Source organism: Epinephelus fuscoguttatus, linkage group LG22 (assembly GCF_011397635.1).
Source record: "Epinephelus fuscoguttatus linkage group LG22, E.fuscoguttatus.final_Chr_v1".
Lineage (NCBI taxonomy): Eukaryota > Metazoa > Chordata > Actinopteri > Perciformes > Serranidae > Epinephelus > Epinephelus fuscoguttatus.
The window spans coordinates 20,855,001-20,869,599 of NC_064773.1; the positions used below are offsets into that span (position 1 = coordinate 20,855,001).

At 41.8% G+C, this 14,599-nt stretch overlaps 2 protein-coding genes across 2 annotated transcripts; both read left to right on the forward strand.

Annotated features, from left to right (window-relative positions):
- The first annotated feature begins 361 nt into the window (after positions 1-361).
- Positions 362-7,970, forward strand: pwp1 (PWP1 homolog, endonuclein). Its single transcript, XM_049567203.1, has 15 exons — positions 362-546; positions 2,809-2,867; positions 3,024-3,199; positions 3,377-3,462; positions 3,659-3,755; positions 3,937-4,047; positions 4,225-4,355; positions 4,450-4,526; positions 4,655-4,751; positions 4,871-4,932; positions 5,853-5,964; positions 6,103-6,193; positions 6,920-7,041; positions 7,122-7,227; positions 7,344-7,970. The coding sequence occupies exons 1-15, from the start codon at positions 481-483 to the stop codon at positions 7,436-7,438; spliced, it is 1,488 nt and encodes a 495-aa protein (XP_049423160.1). The 5' UTR covers positions 362-480; the 3' UTR covers positions 7,439-7,970.
- Positions 7,971-10,817: 2,847 nt separating this feature from the next.
- mrpl42 (mitochondrial ribosomal protein L42) lies at positions 10,818-13,653 on the forward strand. Its single transcript, XM_049566599.1, has 5 exons — positions 10,818-10,960; positions 11,275-11,338; positions 11,700-11,784; positions 13,276-13,439; positions 13,526-13,653. The coding sequence occupies exons 1-5, from the start codon at positions 10,882-10,884 to the stop codon at positions 13,569-13,571; spliced, it is 438 nt and encodes a 145-aa protein (XP_049422556.1). The 5' UTR covers positions 10,818-10,881; the 3' UTR covers positions 13,572-13,653.
- The last annotated feature ends 946 nt before the right edge of the window (positions 13,654-14,599 follow it).

Genomic DNA, 14,599 nt, shown 5'->3' on the forward strand with positions numbered 1-14,599 from the left:
TGACATAATTCTATACAAAAAAAATATAATCTTTTCAAACTGAAAAGGTCCTACATCTGTATGTGTACTTTTATTTTATTTTATTTTATTTTGTTTTGTCTTTCATTATCCTTTATTTCTGCTTTGCAGTTAAAGTAATACCCTAATCTGTATTCAAATGTAACTGTAAATAAAATTCTTATTTATATAAAAAAAAAATACGTTCGTGACTACAATAAATATCTACATAATCATCATTAATAAACTAAAACTAAACTAAGATATAGCAGGTCAGTGTGGTGGCGGCTTTCTTTACGTCTCTATTGCATTTTGATCAGGCAGACTTTGACTCTCTCTTGACGTCATCTAGATGCGACAAGGACCCACTGTAACTCACATGTACGCCCACTGTGGCCGTTCATGAGGTGGACCAGCCTTGACAGTAGTACAAGTGTGTAGATTTTATCATATTTGATCGATAAATTAGACAGTGTCTCCATAATGAGCTCCCAGATCACCTGTGTCGGATGGGTGGCTCGAGGCGTTGCCAAGGAAACCCCGGACAAAGTAGGTAGCATGTTAAGCTAGCCTGCGTTAGCCAACTAGCGGCTAATTTGTCAACATGGCAGGTAGACTACTACTACTTTACTAGTTTAACTGACCAAACTACTAAGCCGTTTGGCTTTAATTTACATTTTATTTACAGCCAATGTGGCGCTTTAGACTGCCTAAACAAAAACTGTCGTGTAATAAAACATTTTGTAACAGTAGCTACAGCTAACTAGCAAGGCTAACTGTCAGGGTAGCTGTACTGTAATATAATTGAGAATACCCTGAGCTAGTCAGTGCTACAAGTGGCACAAGGGAAGTATTTTACCTTTTTATTTTATTTTATATATATATATATATATATATATATATATATATGTATATTTTATATTTTAAGTGTTTACCTTTTATTACACTTGATTTGTTGTTGTTTACAGCTTGACGTATATTTGTGTGTGTGTGTGTATATATATATATATATATATATATATATATATATATATATATATATATATATATATATATATAGACTAAAAAATAAAAATATATATATATATATATATATATATATATATATATATATATGTATATTTTATACTTGCTGTATTCATAGACCTATTTACTAATTTACTATGAATATTTTAGATCATTCTGTAAACTCCTCAGGATTGACTCTCCAGCCATCACTTACAGGGCAGGGGTTAAGCTCCACTGTCACACCAGTACACACTCTAATCCAGTGGTTCCCAGCTGGTCCAACCACGGGGTCCAGATTTCTCCTTAGTCATTAGTTCAAGGTCCACGCAGTGAAATATATTCAGTGTCATACTTGCATTTGGCCATGTCGTCAAACTAGTTTGCTGTCTTTGTTAAGTAGCTGTTGGTTAGTCACTCTACAGCAGGAAACAACACTTCAAAATAAAAGTTCTGTGCTGGAAATTTACTGTACTTAGTAATAAAATATGATTTTTTTTTTTTAACAAACTTGACACATTTGCAAGTCACTTGTGGTCCATTCAGATTGAGCCCCAGGCCCACTGCTCTAATCAATACATCTTGCACTCCAAGTGTGTTGGCACATTTCTAAAGTTTCCTTTAGAATTATTTTCACTGCAAACAGTTAACCACAGCACACCTTAAGCCTGCCCTGACCCTCTGACTGGGATTCAACCTCAGCCAGTTGGCAATTAGTGGGTGGAAGCAGGCAGAAAAAACAAAACAAAAAAAACTACAGGAAAGAAAATGTTGTCTGCCCCAAGGGCAATACCCATGTCTTTTTACCTGCTACCAGCTCACTTGCCAGGGTGGACTAGACAAAGAAAAAGACCCAAACAAACAAACACAGACAATGCAAATACTCCCACGGCAAGAGAAACTGCAGAGACACATACGAATAATCCTAAAAATGCTTCATTACAACATATCAAAATGCATACAGATTAAATGTTAAAAAAAACCGACATGACTAAACTTTAAAATACCTGGTGTGTTGATGTACTTTTCCTACTGACTACCAGGCCTGAAACACATTAAAACAATAAATATCACACATTCAGACTCGACAGCATAAAACAGTTCACACAGACCTACCAGTTTTTTCTGCATTTCACTGACCCAGTCTTCGCAACACACCAGCATGGAATTAGGTGTGCACCTGTCTGACTCTACCAGCTTGAACCAACATCACAGCCTGTCTTCCCCCAGCAGGTAGCCCTATATCTAATAAATGTCAGGAATTGTTGCACCTCCTTTTCTCCTCAGTGCCACCTGCCATACTGTGTATTTAGAGATTTAACCACAAATGGCAACAAAAAATGGTAGTTAGTAACATTGTTTATCAACTGGGGGTTTGACGACCTCCAGTGGTGCGTGGTGTAATTGCAGGGGGTCAGGGAAATAATAAAATATATATTTTTAAAAGGTCCTATTTTATTAAATGTAACAATCATATATTGTAATAGATTTATACAACTCTTTCTAATGGGCGGCATCTGGTTCCCGGTTCGAACTCTAGGGTGAGGGAGGGCCTCTGTGCGGAGTTTGTATGTTCTCCCAATGTCAGTGTGGGTTTACTGGGTACTCTAGCTTCCTCCCACAGTCCAAAGACATGCAGGTTAATTGATGACACTAAATTACCGGTAGGATCCCCAGTACTGCTAAAAGTATGGAGGATCCAGTACCTAAGAAAGTACTCAGTCTCCCTCTTTGTTGCCTCTGATACGAGCTTGAAACAAAACAGGTCATCAACTTGTTGTTTTTTTTTTTTAAATTCAATTTCAGGTCGAGTTGAGCCAAGAGGAGCTGCAGCGCATCATCACTGAAGCAAAAGAGGAGCTGGGGTATGTTGGGACGAATGACACGTTACTGCATTGATCTGTTGTCAGAAAGTTAAGATGCCATTGAGCGCTCGATAGAAATAAAATATCACTGCTGAAGCTGGTTTCATGTTTCTTTGTTTATTTCTTGAGTTGTTTTTCTTCACTCTACTGAATCAGGGAGCTGGCAGCCGGGGATGAAGAGGATGATGATGAAGGTATAGCTTGCGAAGAGAATCCTGTGAGTGATACAGCGGACGGCGCTGGAGTTCCAAAAGCAGAGAAGGACGAAGGAAATGAGGAGGACGACGAGCTGGCAGAGTACGGCCTGGATAAATATGATGAAGAGGATGCAGGTGAGTGGGGAGGTGTTTATGTAGTGTGTGTGTGTGTGTGTGTGTGTGTGTGCGTGTGCGTGTGCGTGCAGACTAATTCCTGCTCATTCTGTTTGACCACATCATGTGTGTCTATATAAACGTGACTGAGAGTCTTGTTCAGATTGACCCTGTATCTGCTGTTTGTCTTTAAAATAGCGACCGCCAGTCTGGGCGACAGTCTGGCTGGGCTCACAGTGTACAGCTGTAATGACGAGGATCCTTACATCACCATCAAAGACACAGTGAGTGCCCTCAAAGATTACCTGCAGACACATTCAGTATAATCCCCCTTCAAGTAGCAACCAAAGCCTGATATCAACCACAAACGTATCGCTGTGAAATTTCAGATAAACTGAAGCACAAATTGTCACACAGGAACATCATTAAACATGAAGCATTTAGCTCCAATGCCAAGTTTTCTTTCGGTTTCCTCTCTAGGACCAATATGAGCGAGAAGACTTCCAAATCAAGCCCGGTGACAATCTCATTCTGGCAGGCCGGGCAGAAAAGGACTGCTGCAATTTGGAGATCCATGGTAAGTATCTTCAGATGTGACAGGATGAGATGACAGAGAGGAAAATAACCTCCGTTGTTGTGATACTTTGTACTAGTTTAGAATATAAGCTAAACGTTAAAGGGTGACTTCTGTATTTTTTAACCTGGACCCTATTGTCCAGACATTTTTGTTAAAGAGTAAGATCCTTTTTGCTTCACAGTTTATAACTCTGAGGAGGACTCTCTGTACGTTCATCATGATATTCTGCTGCCGGCCTACCCTCTGTGTGTGGAGTGGCTGAACTTTGACCCCAGCCCTGGAGAAGGACCTGGTAAGAAAAACCATTAAAGGAAATCCTGTTCCTTTTGATCCAGGCTTCAGTTTGTATCAGCTTTGCACTGCCATTCACATAGTAATGAATTTCCAGCATTATGTTTAATTTTAGGACAGCACATTATGCACATGTCCCTGTATTGAGCCTGTGCCGCTCTGTTTGTCCGTGCTACAGGTAACTATGCTGCAGTGGGCAACATGACTCCTCAGATAGACGTGTGGGACCTGGACGTGGTGGACTGCCTAGAGCCAGCCTTCTCCCTCGGGAGCAAAAAGGCCTCCAAGAAGAAAAAGAAGAGCAAAAAGGTACAAGCTTATTCTCACAAGCATCTATACAGTGAGGGTGGGATCTGGTAAAGCACATTAACAACACATTGCTGCCTGTTCCTGTCGATGCCAGGGAGCGGCGGCGGCAGCAGAGCCTGTCGAGGGACACACAGATGCAGTGCTGGACTTATCCTGGAACAAACTGGTCAGGTCAGAATCCTGAGACGTTTTAACTGATCTTTGTTCCGTTTGCTGACATTTTACATTTCATGTTTGTGCACCATTACTGTGTATGTGTCGTTCTTTCACCTTAAAACAAATCCGCCTCTCTGGCTCAGAAACGTGTTGGCCAGCGGATCAGCAGATGACACGGTTATCTTGTGGGATCTGAGTCAAGGCAAACCAGCCACAACTCTGCGCAGGCACACTGATAAGGTATTTGATGAGAGACAGAGTAACACTGTACGTAATTCACAGTGTAACTTTGATATTACGTCTTCAGAATTTGCTTCGGCTTCTGGAAAACAACGTTGTTGTTTTTTTTTATCTTTCAGGTTCAGACGTTATCATTCCACCCGTTTGAGGCACAGACTATGATATCAGGATCATATGATAAGTAAGTACAAGCTACTATTGTCATTGTCTCTGACAGTCATGAGCCTGGCGGGGATCATGTGTTTGATCGTGTGTGTGTGTGTGTGTGTGTGTGTGTGTGTGTCCGCAGCTTATCTTGCAAACTGCAGGAACAGTCAGCTTCATCAGGGCTTCCCACATGTTCATTTATTTATGGATGGCGGCCCACCACGATTAAAACATGTGCTGCCACATTTTGATTTTCTGTCTTTGGAGCTAGACAGTTCCAGGGCTGGATGGAATATTGATTTTTTTTTTTTTTTTATGATATATCGATACTTTCAAGCAAGATATAGATTTAGACAACACCGCATCACATAACGCACACCAGTGTTCATCTCTCCTCTCTCACACTCCCCACACAGCTCCGCCCCTCTCACTCACTCACTCATAGTTTCTCCAGTAACACTCAGAGAGACACAGAGCTGCTCCTCTGTTTAATCTGTCTGTTAATTAGTGTACAGTGTGACATCAGCCTATATGTTGCACACGCTACATTAAATCAGTCTGTGAGGTGACTGAAGTTACCGCAGTAGCACACGTACAATACTGTGGGCCTTTTCCCCTTTAACTTTTATCTGCGTCCACTCAAGCCATGCTGCGCTGATTTGAAATGAGGACAAAAATAAAGAGTTCTGCCTGTGCTGCATTCACGGACCCACAAAAACCTCAGAATTTAGAGTGGGGACAGAGACTGATACACAAGAACACAGGTGGTGTTAATTGTTATTTCCCACTTTGATGTGCTGTAGCCTATCTATCTATCTATCTATCTATCTATCTATCTATCGATCTATCTAGTCTCCCTCTAAACTAACCTTTGTGGTTAGTTTATCGTATGAGGTGCAAAGGAATGAACAGATCATGTGAGTTTGAGACGCAAATTTTTTTTTGTCTTTTCAGGACAGTTGTTCTGTACGACTGTCGCAGTCCAGACAGCAGCAATCGGACATGGAGGTTCAGCGGTCAAGTGGAGCGTGTGACGTGGGACCACTTTTCACCGTGCAACTTCCTGGTCGGTGCTCAAATTGTTCGAATATATTTTTAAAGGAAATAATCCATCCATGTTACTTTTAAAACTTTCACGGTTGTAAGTGATAATTACAAGTTGGGCAAGTTCAGTGGGTGATTTGAGTTTGTGGTCTTGTTTCAGGCCAGCACAGAGGACGGATTTATCTACTGTCTGGATGCACGCTCAGATAAACCTGTTTTCACACTGAGGGCTCATGACGGAGAAGTGTCAGGTAGGCGTGTGTGTGTGTGTGTTGTTTCTCACTTATTCCTCAACAACACTGTCACATTCACAGCAAAAGCTCGACCACAAGTCCTTCCTACTGGACTCAACCTTTCCATCTGGTTCCTTACTGTCTGCGTCACACCACAGATCACTGAATCATTGTCATGCATGTTGAATGGCTGTTATGCTTACAGAGGAATGTACACAGCACGTGATGACAATAGATGATCTTATAGCAAACCTGTTCTCCCCCTCGGTGAGAGTGTACAAACACTCCTTTGTCAAAGCTTTCCTTTCTACATCTGTCTGCCAATACAGCAGATGTTGTAGCTGTCAATGAAGAGTCCAGAGAGGTTTATTGTAGAACAGGGTTGGCAAACTTTGATATCAAATTGTCTGTCCCCCTGTGAAGCACTTTGTTCTGCCTCATGTCTGTCTGTGGTGCTATATAAATAAACTTGCCTCTCTGAGGAAGGATGCAATTATGGGTGAACATTGTTGGTACATACCAGAGGAACATGGGAAAACTTGTGGCTGGCTTATTTTTAGTAAATCTTTGAAAACATTTTGGAGAGCCCAGAGAGTAGCGCTCCATCCAGCCAGCAGGGGGCCTTCCTCTTACATGTTCTCCTCCATGTAAGTGTGGGAGAGTTGTTGGGGAAATCTTGAATACACCTGCTCCTGTGAAACCTTCATGGACGACGACATCTAAAGTTTGTCAACATTTCTGCAGGTTTGGACCTCAGCAGCCAGATTAAAGGATGCCTGGTGACCTCATCAGCCGACAGACACGTTAAGGTTTGGGACATTTTGGGCAACAAGCCCAACCTGGTGCACTCGCGGGATATGAAAATGGTAAGAACATGAAAATTCAACATGATCTCAGATTCTTTGTAGAGGTGTTTTGTCATGCTTCCTTTCCCTCCTGTGAACAGGGTGTGCTGTTCTGTGCGTCGTGTTGCCCTGATCAGCCCTTCGTCTACGCCTTCGGGGGACAGAAGGACGGCTTGCGGATTTGGGATATAAGTGATGTTGCAGCAGGTACGGTTTCTTTCACACTTAACATCACACAATATGTGCTATTTAAACTGATCTTTATCTGTGAAGTCAGTTGTTAGATTAATAACGCTCGTGTTATTGTGATTGTTTGACTTTAGTGACTGAGGTGTTTGGCGGTCGAGAGCGTCTGGTGGCGAACACGGGATCACAGGCATCCAGCGCTGCAGCCACAGCAGAGATGGACGTCTCTTAGTCTCACTCTGGACGCATCGATGACTTGTAAACATGAATAAACTGAGCATCCCTGAAAAGACGTCAAGCTTTTATACTTGCTGCTGAAGCTGCATTCCTGAAGGATATGAAATGTCGGCCAGAATGCAAACTTGACCGGAGCACACCTGAAAAACTTGTTGAGCTTGTCTCTCTGCGCAGGTAACAACAGCAGCCCGGCACACTTGAAGACGTGTTAAGAAAAGACAAAGTGTTTCTCATATTAGTGAATTTTTTCATGAGTTTATTTTGGATTTTTAGGTGGAAGCAGTTCAGTATTTGAATGACTGTCTCTCTCTGATCTCTTTCAATTTGCCTGTCTTTGTACATTTACAAATGTAATATGCGACTTAAACTATTTTCACATGAATACCTGACATTGTGATATTGCATACCAGGGTTTCCTGGTAATAAAGAATGGTAAAATGAAATACTAAAAGACGCCTGTGTGCTCACACCTGGCAAAGGTATTGAAAAAGACTTATATTCAACAAATAAATACAGTTTATAAAATATGTATACCCTTTGTCCTTTGGAGTCTGCAACCATCATGTGGCGTACATGATAACTCTGTCTCAAATGGATTTAACGTGAGATAAAATTGACAAGTTGCAGTTAACTAAAGAGAATGGCAGATACTACACCCTCCTTTTTAGATTTCTGGTTTGTGGTGGAAATTTGGAGTCAGTTTCTCAGAGATTATGTCAATTCAAGGAGTTTAACGTGATCACATTTTGTACCTTGTCCATGTTTGTGTCAGGGTCGGCTGCAGACTGACTTGGCAGAGATGGCTGCCATCTTAATGGCACGTGGATTAATGTGTTGTGCTCTTACTGCAACTAGATGACACAAAAAAGTTTCCACAAATGAGGACAACAGGTCTAAGTTAAGCAGATTGAAGTACAAGGTGTAGGAAACCAAGAATGTGATGACACAGGGTCTCAGGAGGATATAAAGGTTGGCCTTTGAAGAGGGTGTTGCAGTATGTTACACTGAAAGTCAAAAATCATCTTAGTGGACACATGACTTTGCCTTACATGTGCTCAGAGGCAGATCATCCTACAGGTGACATAGGCAGCTGCCTAGGGCACAAAAGGGTCCAATCCAGCCCATTAGATGTCTTCACACACTTCATATCGATGCACTTGGGAAGCCTAAGAGGTTTCACGTTTCAAGAGCAGGTGAAACGAGTAGCCTAATTAATGTTTAAATCCTGCTTCAGAAGTTTTCCATCCTGACCAGAATACAGTTCTCTGGAATAACAGTGAATACGTATCGTTGTCATGATTAAAGATATTGAACACTGTGCAAAATATTGTCAATCAGACTTCTACCATAGAAAAAGTCCCACACACAAAAAAACAATGTCATTTCAAGTGTACGCTATATTGAGAGTATTGTCACTGCTAATTGAAGCAGCAGTAGACCAGCAGCTCTAGTATTCAGCGAGCTAAAATTGCTGTTTTTCTCAATGGAGTGGTGGATTTGATGAGAGCATAGATGGCAAACTGAAGCCGTTAATGGCTTTCCAGTTGACACGAGCTGTCTGATGAAAAGGTAAAGCAATGAAAATACTCTCAATATAGCATATAGTTAAACTGATATTGATTTCTTCCGGTGGGACTTTTATGCAGGAGGCGAAAATACGTTTCGTAGCTGACCCCTCCACAGCAGTACATTAGCTTCAATGCCAGACTCCAGCCTGCTTCTTCAAACTGGGAGCGTGCCGACTGACATCTACTGTATGTAACATCTACTGACTATGGGTAAGTGTCCAATACAAACCCACTTCAAAAAAATCTTAACTGTCCCTTTTGTCTTTTAATTCTCATTTAAAACAAACCTCACGGACTGCATTTTTTCATCTGCGTAATATTGCGAAAATTAGGCCTATCCTGACCCGAAAAGATGCAGAAAAATTGGTCCACGCTTTTGTTACCTCAAGGCTGGATTATTGTAACTCTCTATTATCAGGTAGCTCTAGTAAGTCCTTAAAAACTCTCCAGCTAATTCAGAATGCAGCAGCACGTGTACTAACAGGAACTAAGAAACGGGATCATATTTCTCCTGTTTTAGCTTCTCTGCACTGGCTCCCTGTAAAATCCAGAATTGAATTTAAAATCCTACTGTTAACTTATAAAGCTCTAAATGGTCAAGCTCCGTCATATCTTAGAGAGCTCATAGTGCCATATTATCCCACCAGAACACTGCGCTCTGAGAACGCAGGGTTACTCATGATCCCTAAAGTCTCCAAAAGTAGATCAGGAGCCAGAGCCTTCAGCTATCAGGCTCCTCTCCTGTGGAATCATCTTCCTGCTACGGTCCGGGAGGCAGACACCGTCTCCACATTTAAGACTAGACTTAAGACTTTCCTCTTTGATAAAGCTTATAGTTAGGGCTGGCTCAGGCTTGTCCTGTACCAGCCCCTGGTTAGGCTGACTTAGGCCTAGTCTGCCGGACTCTCTCTCTCTCTCTCTCTCTCTCTCTCTCTCTCTTGTGTCCTATTACTGCATCTTGCTAACTCGGCCATTCTGGATGTCACTAACTTGGCTTCTTCTCCGGAGCCTTTGTGCTCCACTGTCTCTCAGATTAACTCATATCGCAGCGGTGCCTGGACAGCGTGACGTGTGTGGTTGTGCTGCTGCCGTGGTCCTGCCAGATGCCTCCTGCTGCTGCTGCCATCATTAGTCATTAGTCATACTTCTACTGTTATTATACACATATGATTATTGTCACATATGTATACTATCAGATATTAATACATACTTTCAACATATTGTACCACAGTAGCCAGAACTATAACTATAATATTATTACTTTCAATAATGTTGTTGTAAGTTACTGTCATTACCTGCATCTCTCTCTCTCTGTGTGTCTCACTGTGTCATGTGGATTACTGTTAATTTGTTATGCTGATCTGTTCTGTACGACATCTATTGCACGTCTGTCCGTCCTGGAAGAGGGATCCCTCCTCAGTTGCTCTTCCTGAGGTTTCTACCATTTTTTCCCCCGTTAAAGGGGTTTTTTGGGGAGTTTTTCCTTATCCGCTGCGAGGGTCATAAGGACAGAGGGATGTCGTATGCTGTAAAGCCCTGTGAGGCAAATTGTGATTTGTGATAGTGGGCTTTACAAATAAAATTGAAAATTGATTGATTAACCTGCTTCCTCAAAAGCTTCCACTCGTGGTGGTGTGGTAAATGCACGTGATGACACTTGCAGTGTACATTATCCAGCCCTAAAAAATGAACAAAACTCTCACCTGTGTTATGATTAAATAAAGTTTTAAAATAAGATTTTTTTAAAAAGTGACAGCTATTTTTTTTTCTTTGTATGGCTAACGGTCGTTTGAGAAGCGGAACGAAAGTGAGTGTGTCTGAGTACTACGACGGAACTTTTATCTTGGGGCACACTCGAGAATAACATAGCATGGCGTCGGGTCATTTGTGTAAGCTACACAGCCTTTTAACGCGACTTTCTACCGGCACCACACTGCGACGTGTACAAAGTAAGTTACGTTCATATCATTTAACGAGGATTTTAATGGGGGTCGTTTCCGTTAACGGTTTATAACCGTTAACGGAAACGCGTCATTAAAGCTAACAGGCTAACCTTGAGAATATGTTTTAGCTAGCACTTATGTTTTTACCGTTAATATCTTAATTTCTGTACATAAAAATAAAACAAATCGTTACCAGGTGTCATAACTTCTTGGTTCTTCGTTTGTGATGTATTTTACTGTAGCTAAGAAGTTTAAATTTGCCCTCTCTAGTATGCTAAGGGCTAATATCTGTGTCTCACCTGTTTGTCTTTCTGTTGCAGCATGTTTGGTGCCAGTGCGACAGAAGTCCAGTGTCACTGGTCCTCTGCTTGACAGCCCTAACTGGTATGTTAAGAGGTTAACTGTGATTACCATATGTTTAGTCTGACCCACACTTAGACCCTTCACTTTTTTTTTTTTTTTTTTTTTTAAATATATTTTTTTGGGCATTTTTGCCTTTAATTGATAGGCAAGCTGAGTGTGAAGGGGGGAGAGAGGGATTGACATGCAGCAAGAGGCCACAGGCTGGAGTCGAACCCGGTCCACTGCAGCAACAGCCTTGTACATGGGGCGCCTGCTCTATCCACTAAGCCACCAACGCCCCAGACCCTTCACTTTTAGTGAATAAATAATGCACAGAATGTTACATGCATTTGTGATTAATATAATGTGAGCAAGGCAATAACTTCCTTTTTCTCGGATGTAGTAATGTGGAAATCGGTGCGACCTCAGATGGGAAAACCATAGTGTGCTACCATCCTGCTGTTGATGTCCCCTATGAGCTTACTCAGGTAAGAGAGTGCTTTCTACCTTCATAAACATCAGTGTTGTCACATGATCTCATATAGTTGCACTGTTTCCAACTACGAGGGAAATTAAAGGTTCCAGTTTGTTTGACTTTTGGATAAAACCCTGCAGATTCTTCGCCCTTCACACCTGCCCTGTTTGGTTCAGTTAATTCAAGTTCGTTGGCTGCCTAAGTGCAGTTGAACACAGCAGTCGCCCTTAGGTGCACTCCAGAACAACCGGACTCAGTCCTTATTGAAGAGGTGGTCTCGGTCTGGTTACAAACGAACTCTGGTGCAGTTCATTTGTGGTGAGAGAGTGTTCTGACCTCAATCCAAACCAACTGCAGTCACATGACACATTGTTTGGGTTAAACATGAGCATGTTACAATCCTGGAGGATTATTAATGTGCACCTCCTCCTGTACTGCCTTAATATGCACATTCAGCACATCCAATGCATCAAAACATTGTTTTTGTAGTTGGAGCCGCGCCTCGTTTTCAAACTGTATGGTTTGTCTAAAATGAACAATGACAGCAATATAGTCCACGATGAGCAGCGCTAAAATCAACCTGCATAGTTGTCCCTCCATTGTGACATTAGAAAGTGTCACATTTATCTTGCAAGTGTACTCTTCTTCAATGTTTTGTTTACTTCCTGGATTTTTCCTGCATAGAAATTCTGACCAATCAAGAGCAGCTTTCTCACACAAGGCATTTGATCTGGTCCGCTTGTAAATGCTGCTGTGAGAACATGAACCAACTCTAGGCAATTATGCAACTTTGTAACAAAATTAGTCCCTGATTCAGACCAAAGCAAGACAACTCTAGGTCTGAAAGCACCCTAAGAATCACAGTGTATGAGCTGTTAATATCGACATAGGGAGTGGGTCCTCGTCCTTGGATTTCGCCATGTTACACCGCCACATATTCACAGAAGCCCAGAACAGACAAACCAAACACTGGCTCTAGAGGGCCATTTACGTTTTCTTGTCAGCCACTGCAGTTAAGCAGCCCCACGACAACAAGCCAACCAGCACCCTTTAAACACTTATTTGAAATGTTAAACTGTTTTATTCATTATTTTTCCATATCTAAATCATGGGGTCTGTTCTGGAGAGGAAGAGACCTGCGGATAATTTGTCTCCTGGTTGAAACCTCTTCAACAATGACCTGAAGGAATGCTGTCCTGGAGTTCACGCTTGGCACATAGAAGTTTCAGCTGGTTGCAGTCTGCACTCCTCACTGCTAGATGCCACAAATCTTACGCACTGCTCCTTTAACTCAACATTTATGAGGCTTTTGGTGCAGGGTGAAGCAACATAGAGCTGCAAACAAATTTAAAGCGCTGTAAACATGACTGCGTGCTGCTGTCACAGATGTGTCTCAGAAATATAATAGTGTCAGTAATCAGTAAATAAACACACAAGGATGGAAAATGATCATATTTTACATTTTGTAAGAGGCAACCTTATTCATGACCGTAAATCTTTGCAGCCCATTGAACGACCAGACCCACTGAGCAACTCCGTCGAGACCCACGACCAGATTTTAAAGGCCCACCTCAGCAAGGAGGTGCTGAAGGACAAACAGGGGCCCACTATAGAGGAGCTGAGCAAGATGTTTTTCACCACCAAACACAGATGGTATCCAGTAGGACAGTAAGTAACTGTGAAGTTTGAGAGGTGAAAGAAAGTACATCTGATCGGTATTTGTTAAGCTAATTTCCTTTTGTCACTGTTCACAGGTACCACATGAGACGCATAAAGAAGAATCCCCCAAAGGACAGATAGTCGAAGGCCAAGGTTCCAAAACCACACCTGATGTTTGCTTGTGTTATTGTCACAGTGATGTTTAATAAACTGTTAAATATTACACAGGTTTTCATGAGTTTTTGAGTCAGTGCTGCTGCAGTGGGACCGTACACATGCACTGTGATGCTGAATAGATTTACTGCCCTGGATTTTAGGGCCTCTTATAATTTGCCCCATAGATTTAAATTTCAGGGACCAGCACCAGAATGCAATAATTCAGGTTCCCTGGTGAACTGACTGTAGCTGGGGGTAAAGATAGTTTCCAGTCTGGGAGAAAAAAAAATGCAATGAAATAAAGGCAGATAATACAGTGTAATGCAGTAGTAACATTTAATGTACTTCATGGTTTAAAAATGTTTTTTAGAGAGTTTAACAAATATATTAAGGCATTTTGGAACGCTACAGTAGAGGATGTACCTTGAAAAAAAGTATTTTGAGAGTGAGTATTTTCTTACTAATGAAGTGAGGTGGTGATGGTTTTTTCTAAACAATGTATTATTTGTAATTCAATAAAGATTTACAGTATATTATCAAACAAATATAGAGCCAGTAAGGACAAGAAGACAACCCCACCCACCCATCAACTCGGGGACAAACCGAGAAAGCCAGACCAGGCAAAGGATATCTAAGAGAAGAAGAAACAAAATCTTTAGAAAAGGGAAAAATGAGGACAAATTCATGAACTTTTGTGACATCAGTCAGGAAGTATCACGTTTCATTACAATTGTTGAGTGTGAAGCGGTCGGGATGAGAGTCAGCATCTCCAAATCTGAGGCCATGGTTCTCTGCTGGACACCGTTGGATTGCCCCCTCCGAGTTGGGAGTGAGTTACCACCCCAAGCGAAGGAGTTCAAGTATCTTGTGGTCTTGTTCACGAGTCAGGGTAGAAGGGAGCGTGAGATGAATCGGCGGTTTGGTGCGGCTTCTGCAGTGATGTGGATGCTCTGTCGGACTGTCGTGGTGAAGAGGTGGAGGGCGAAGCTTTCGATTTACTGGTCCATCTACAG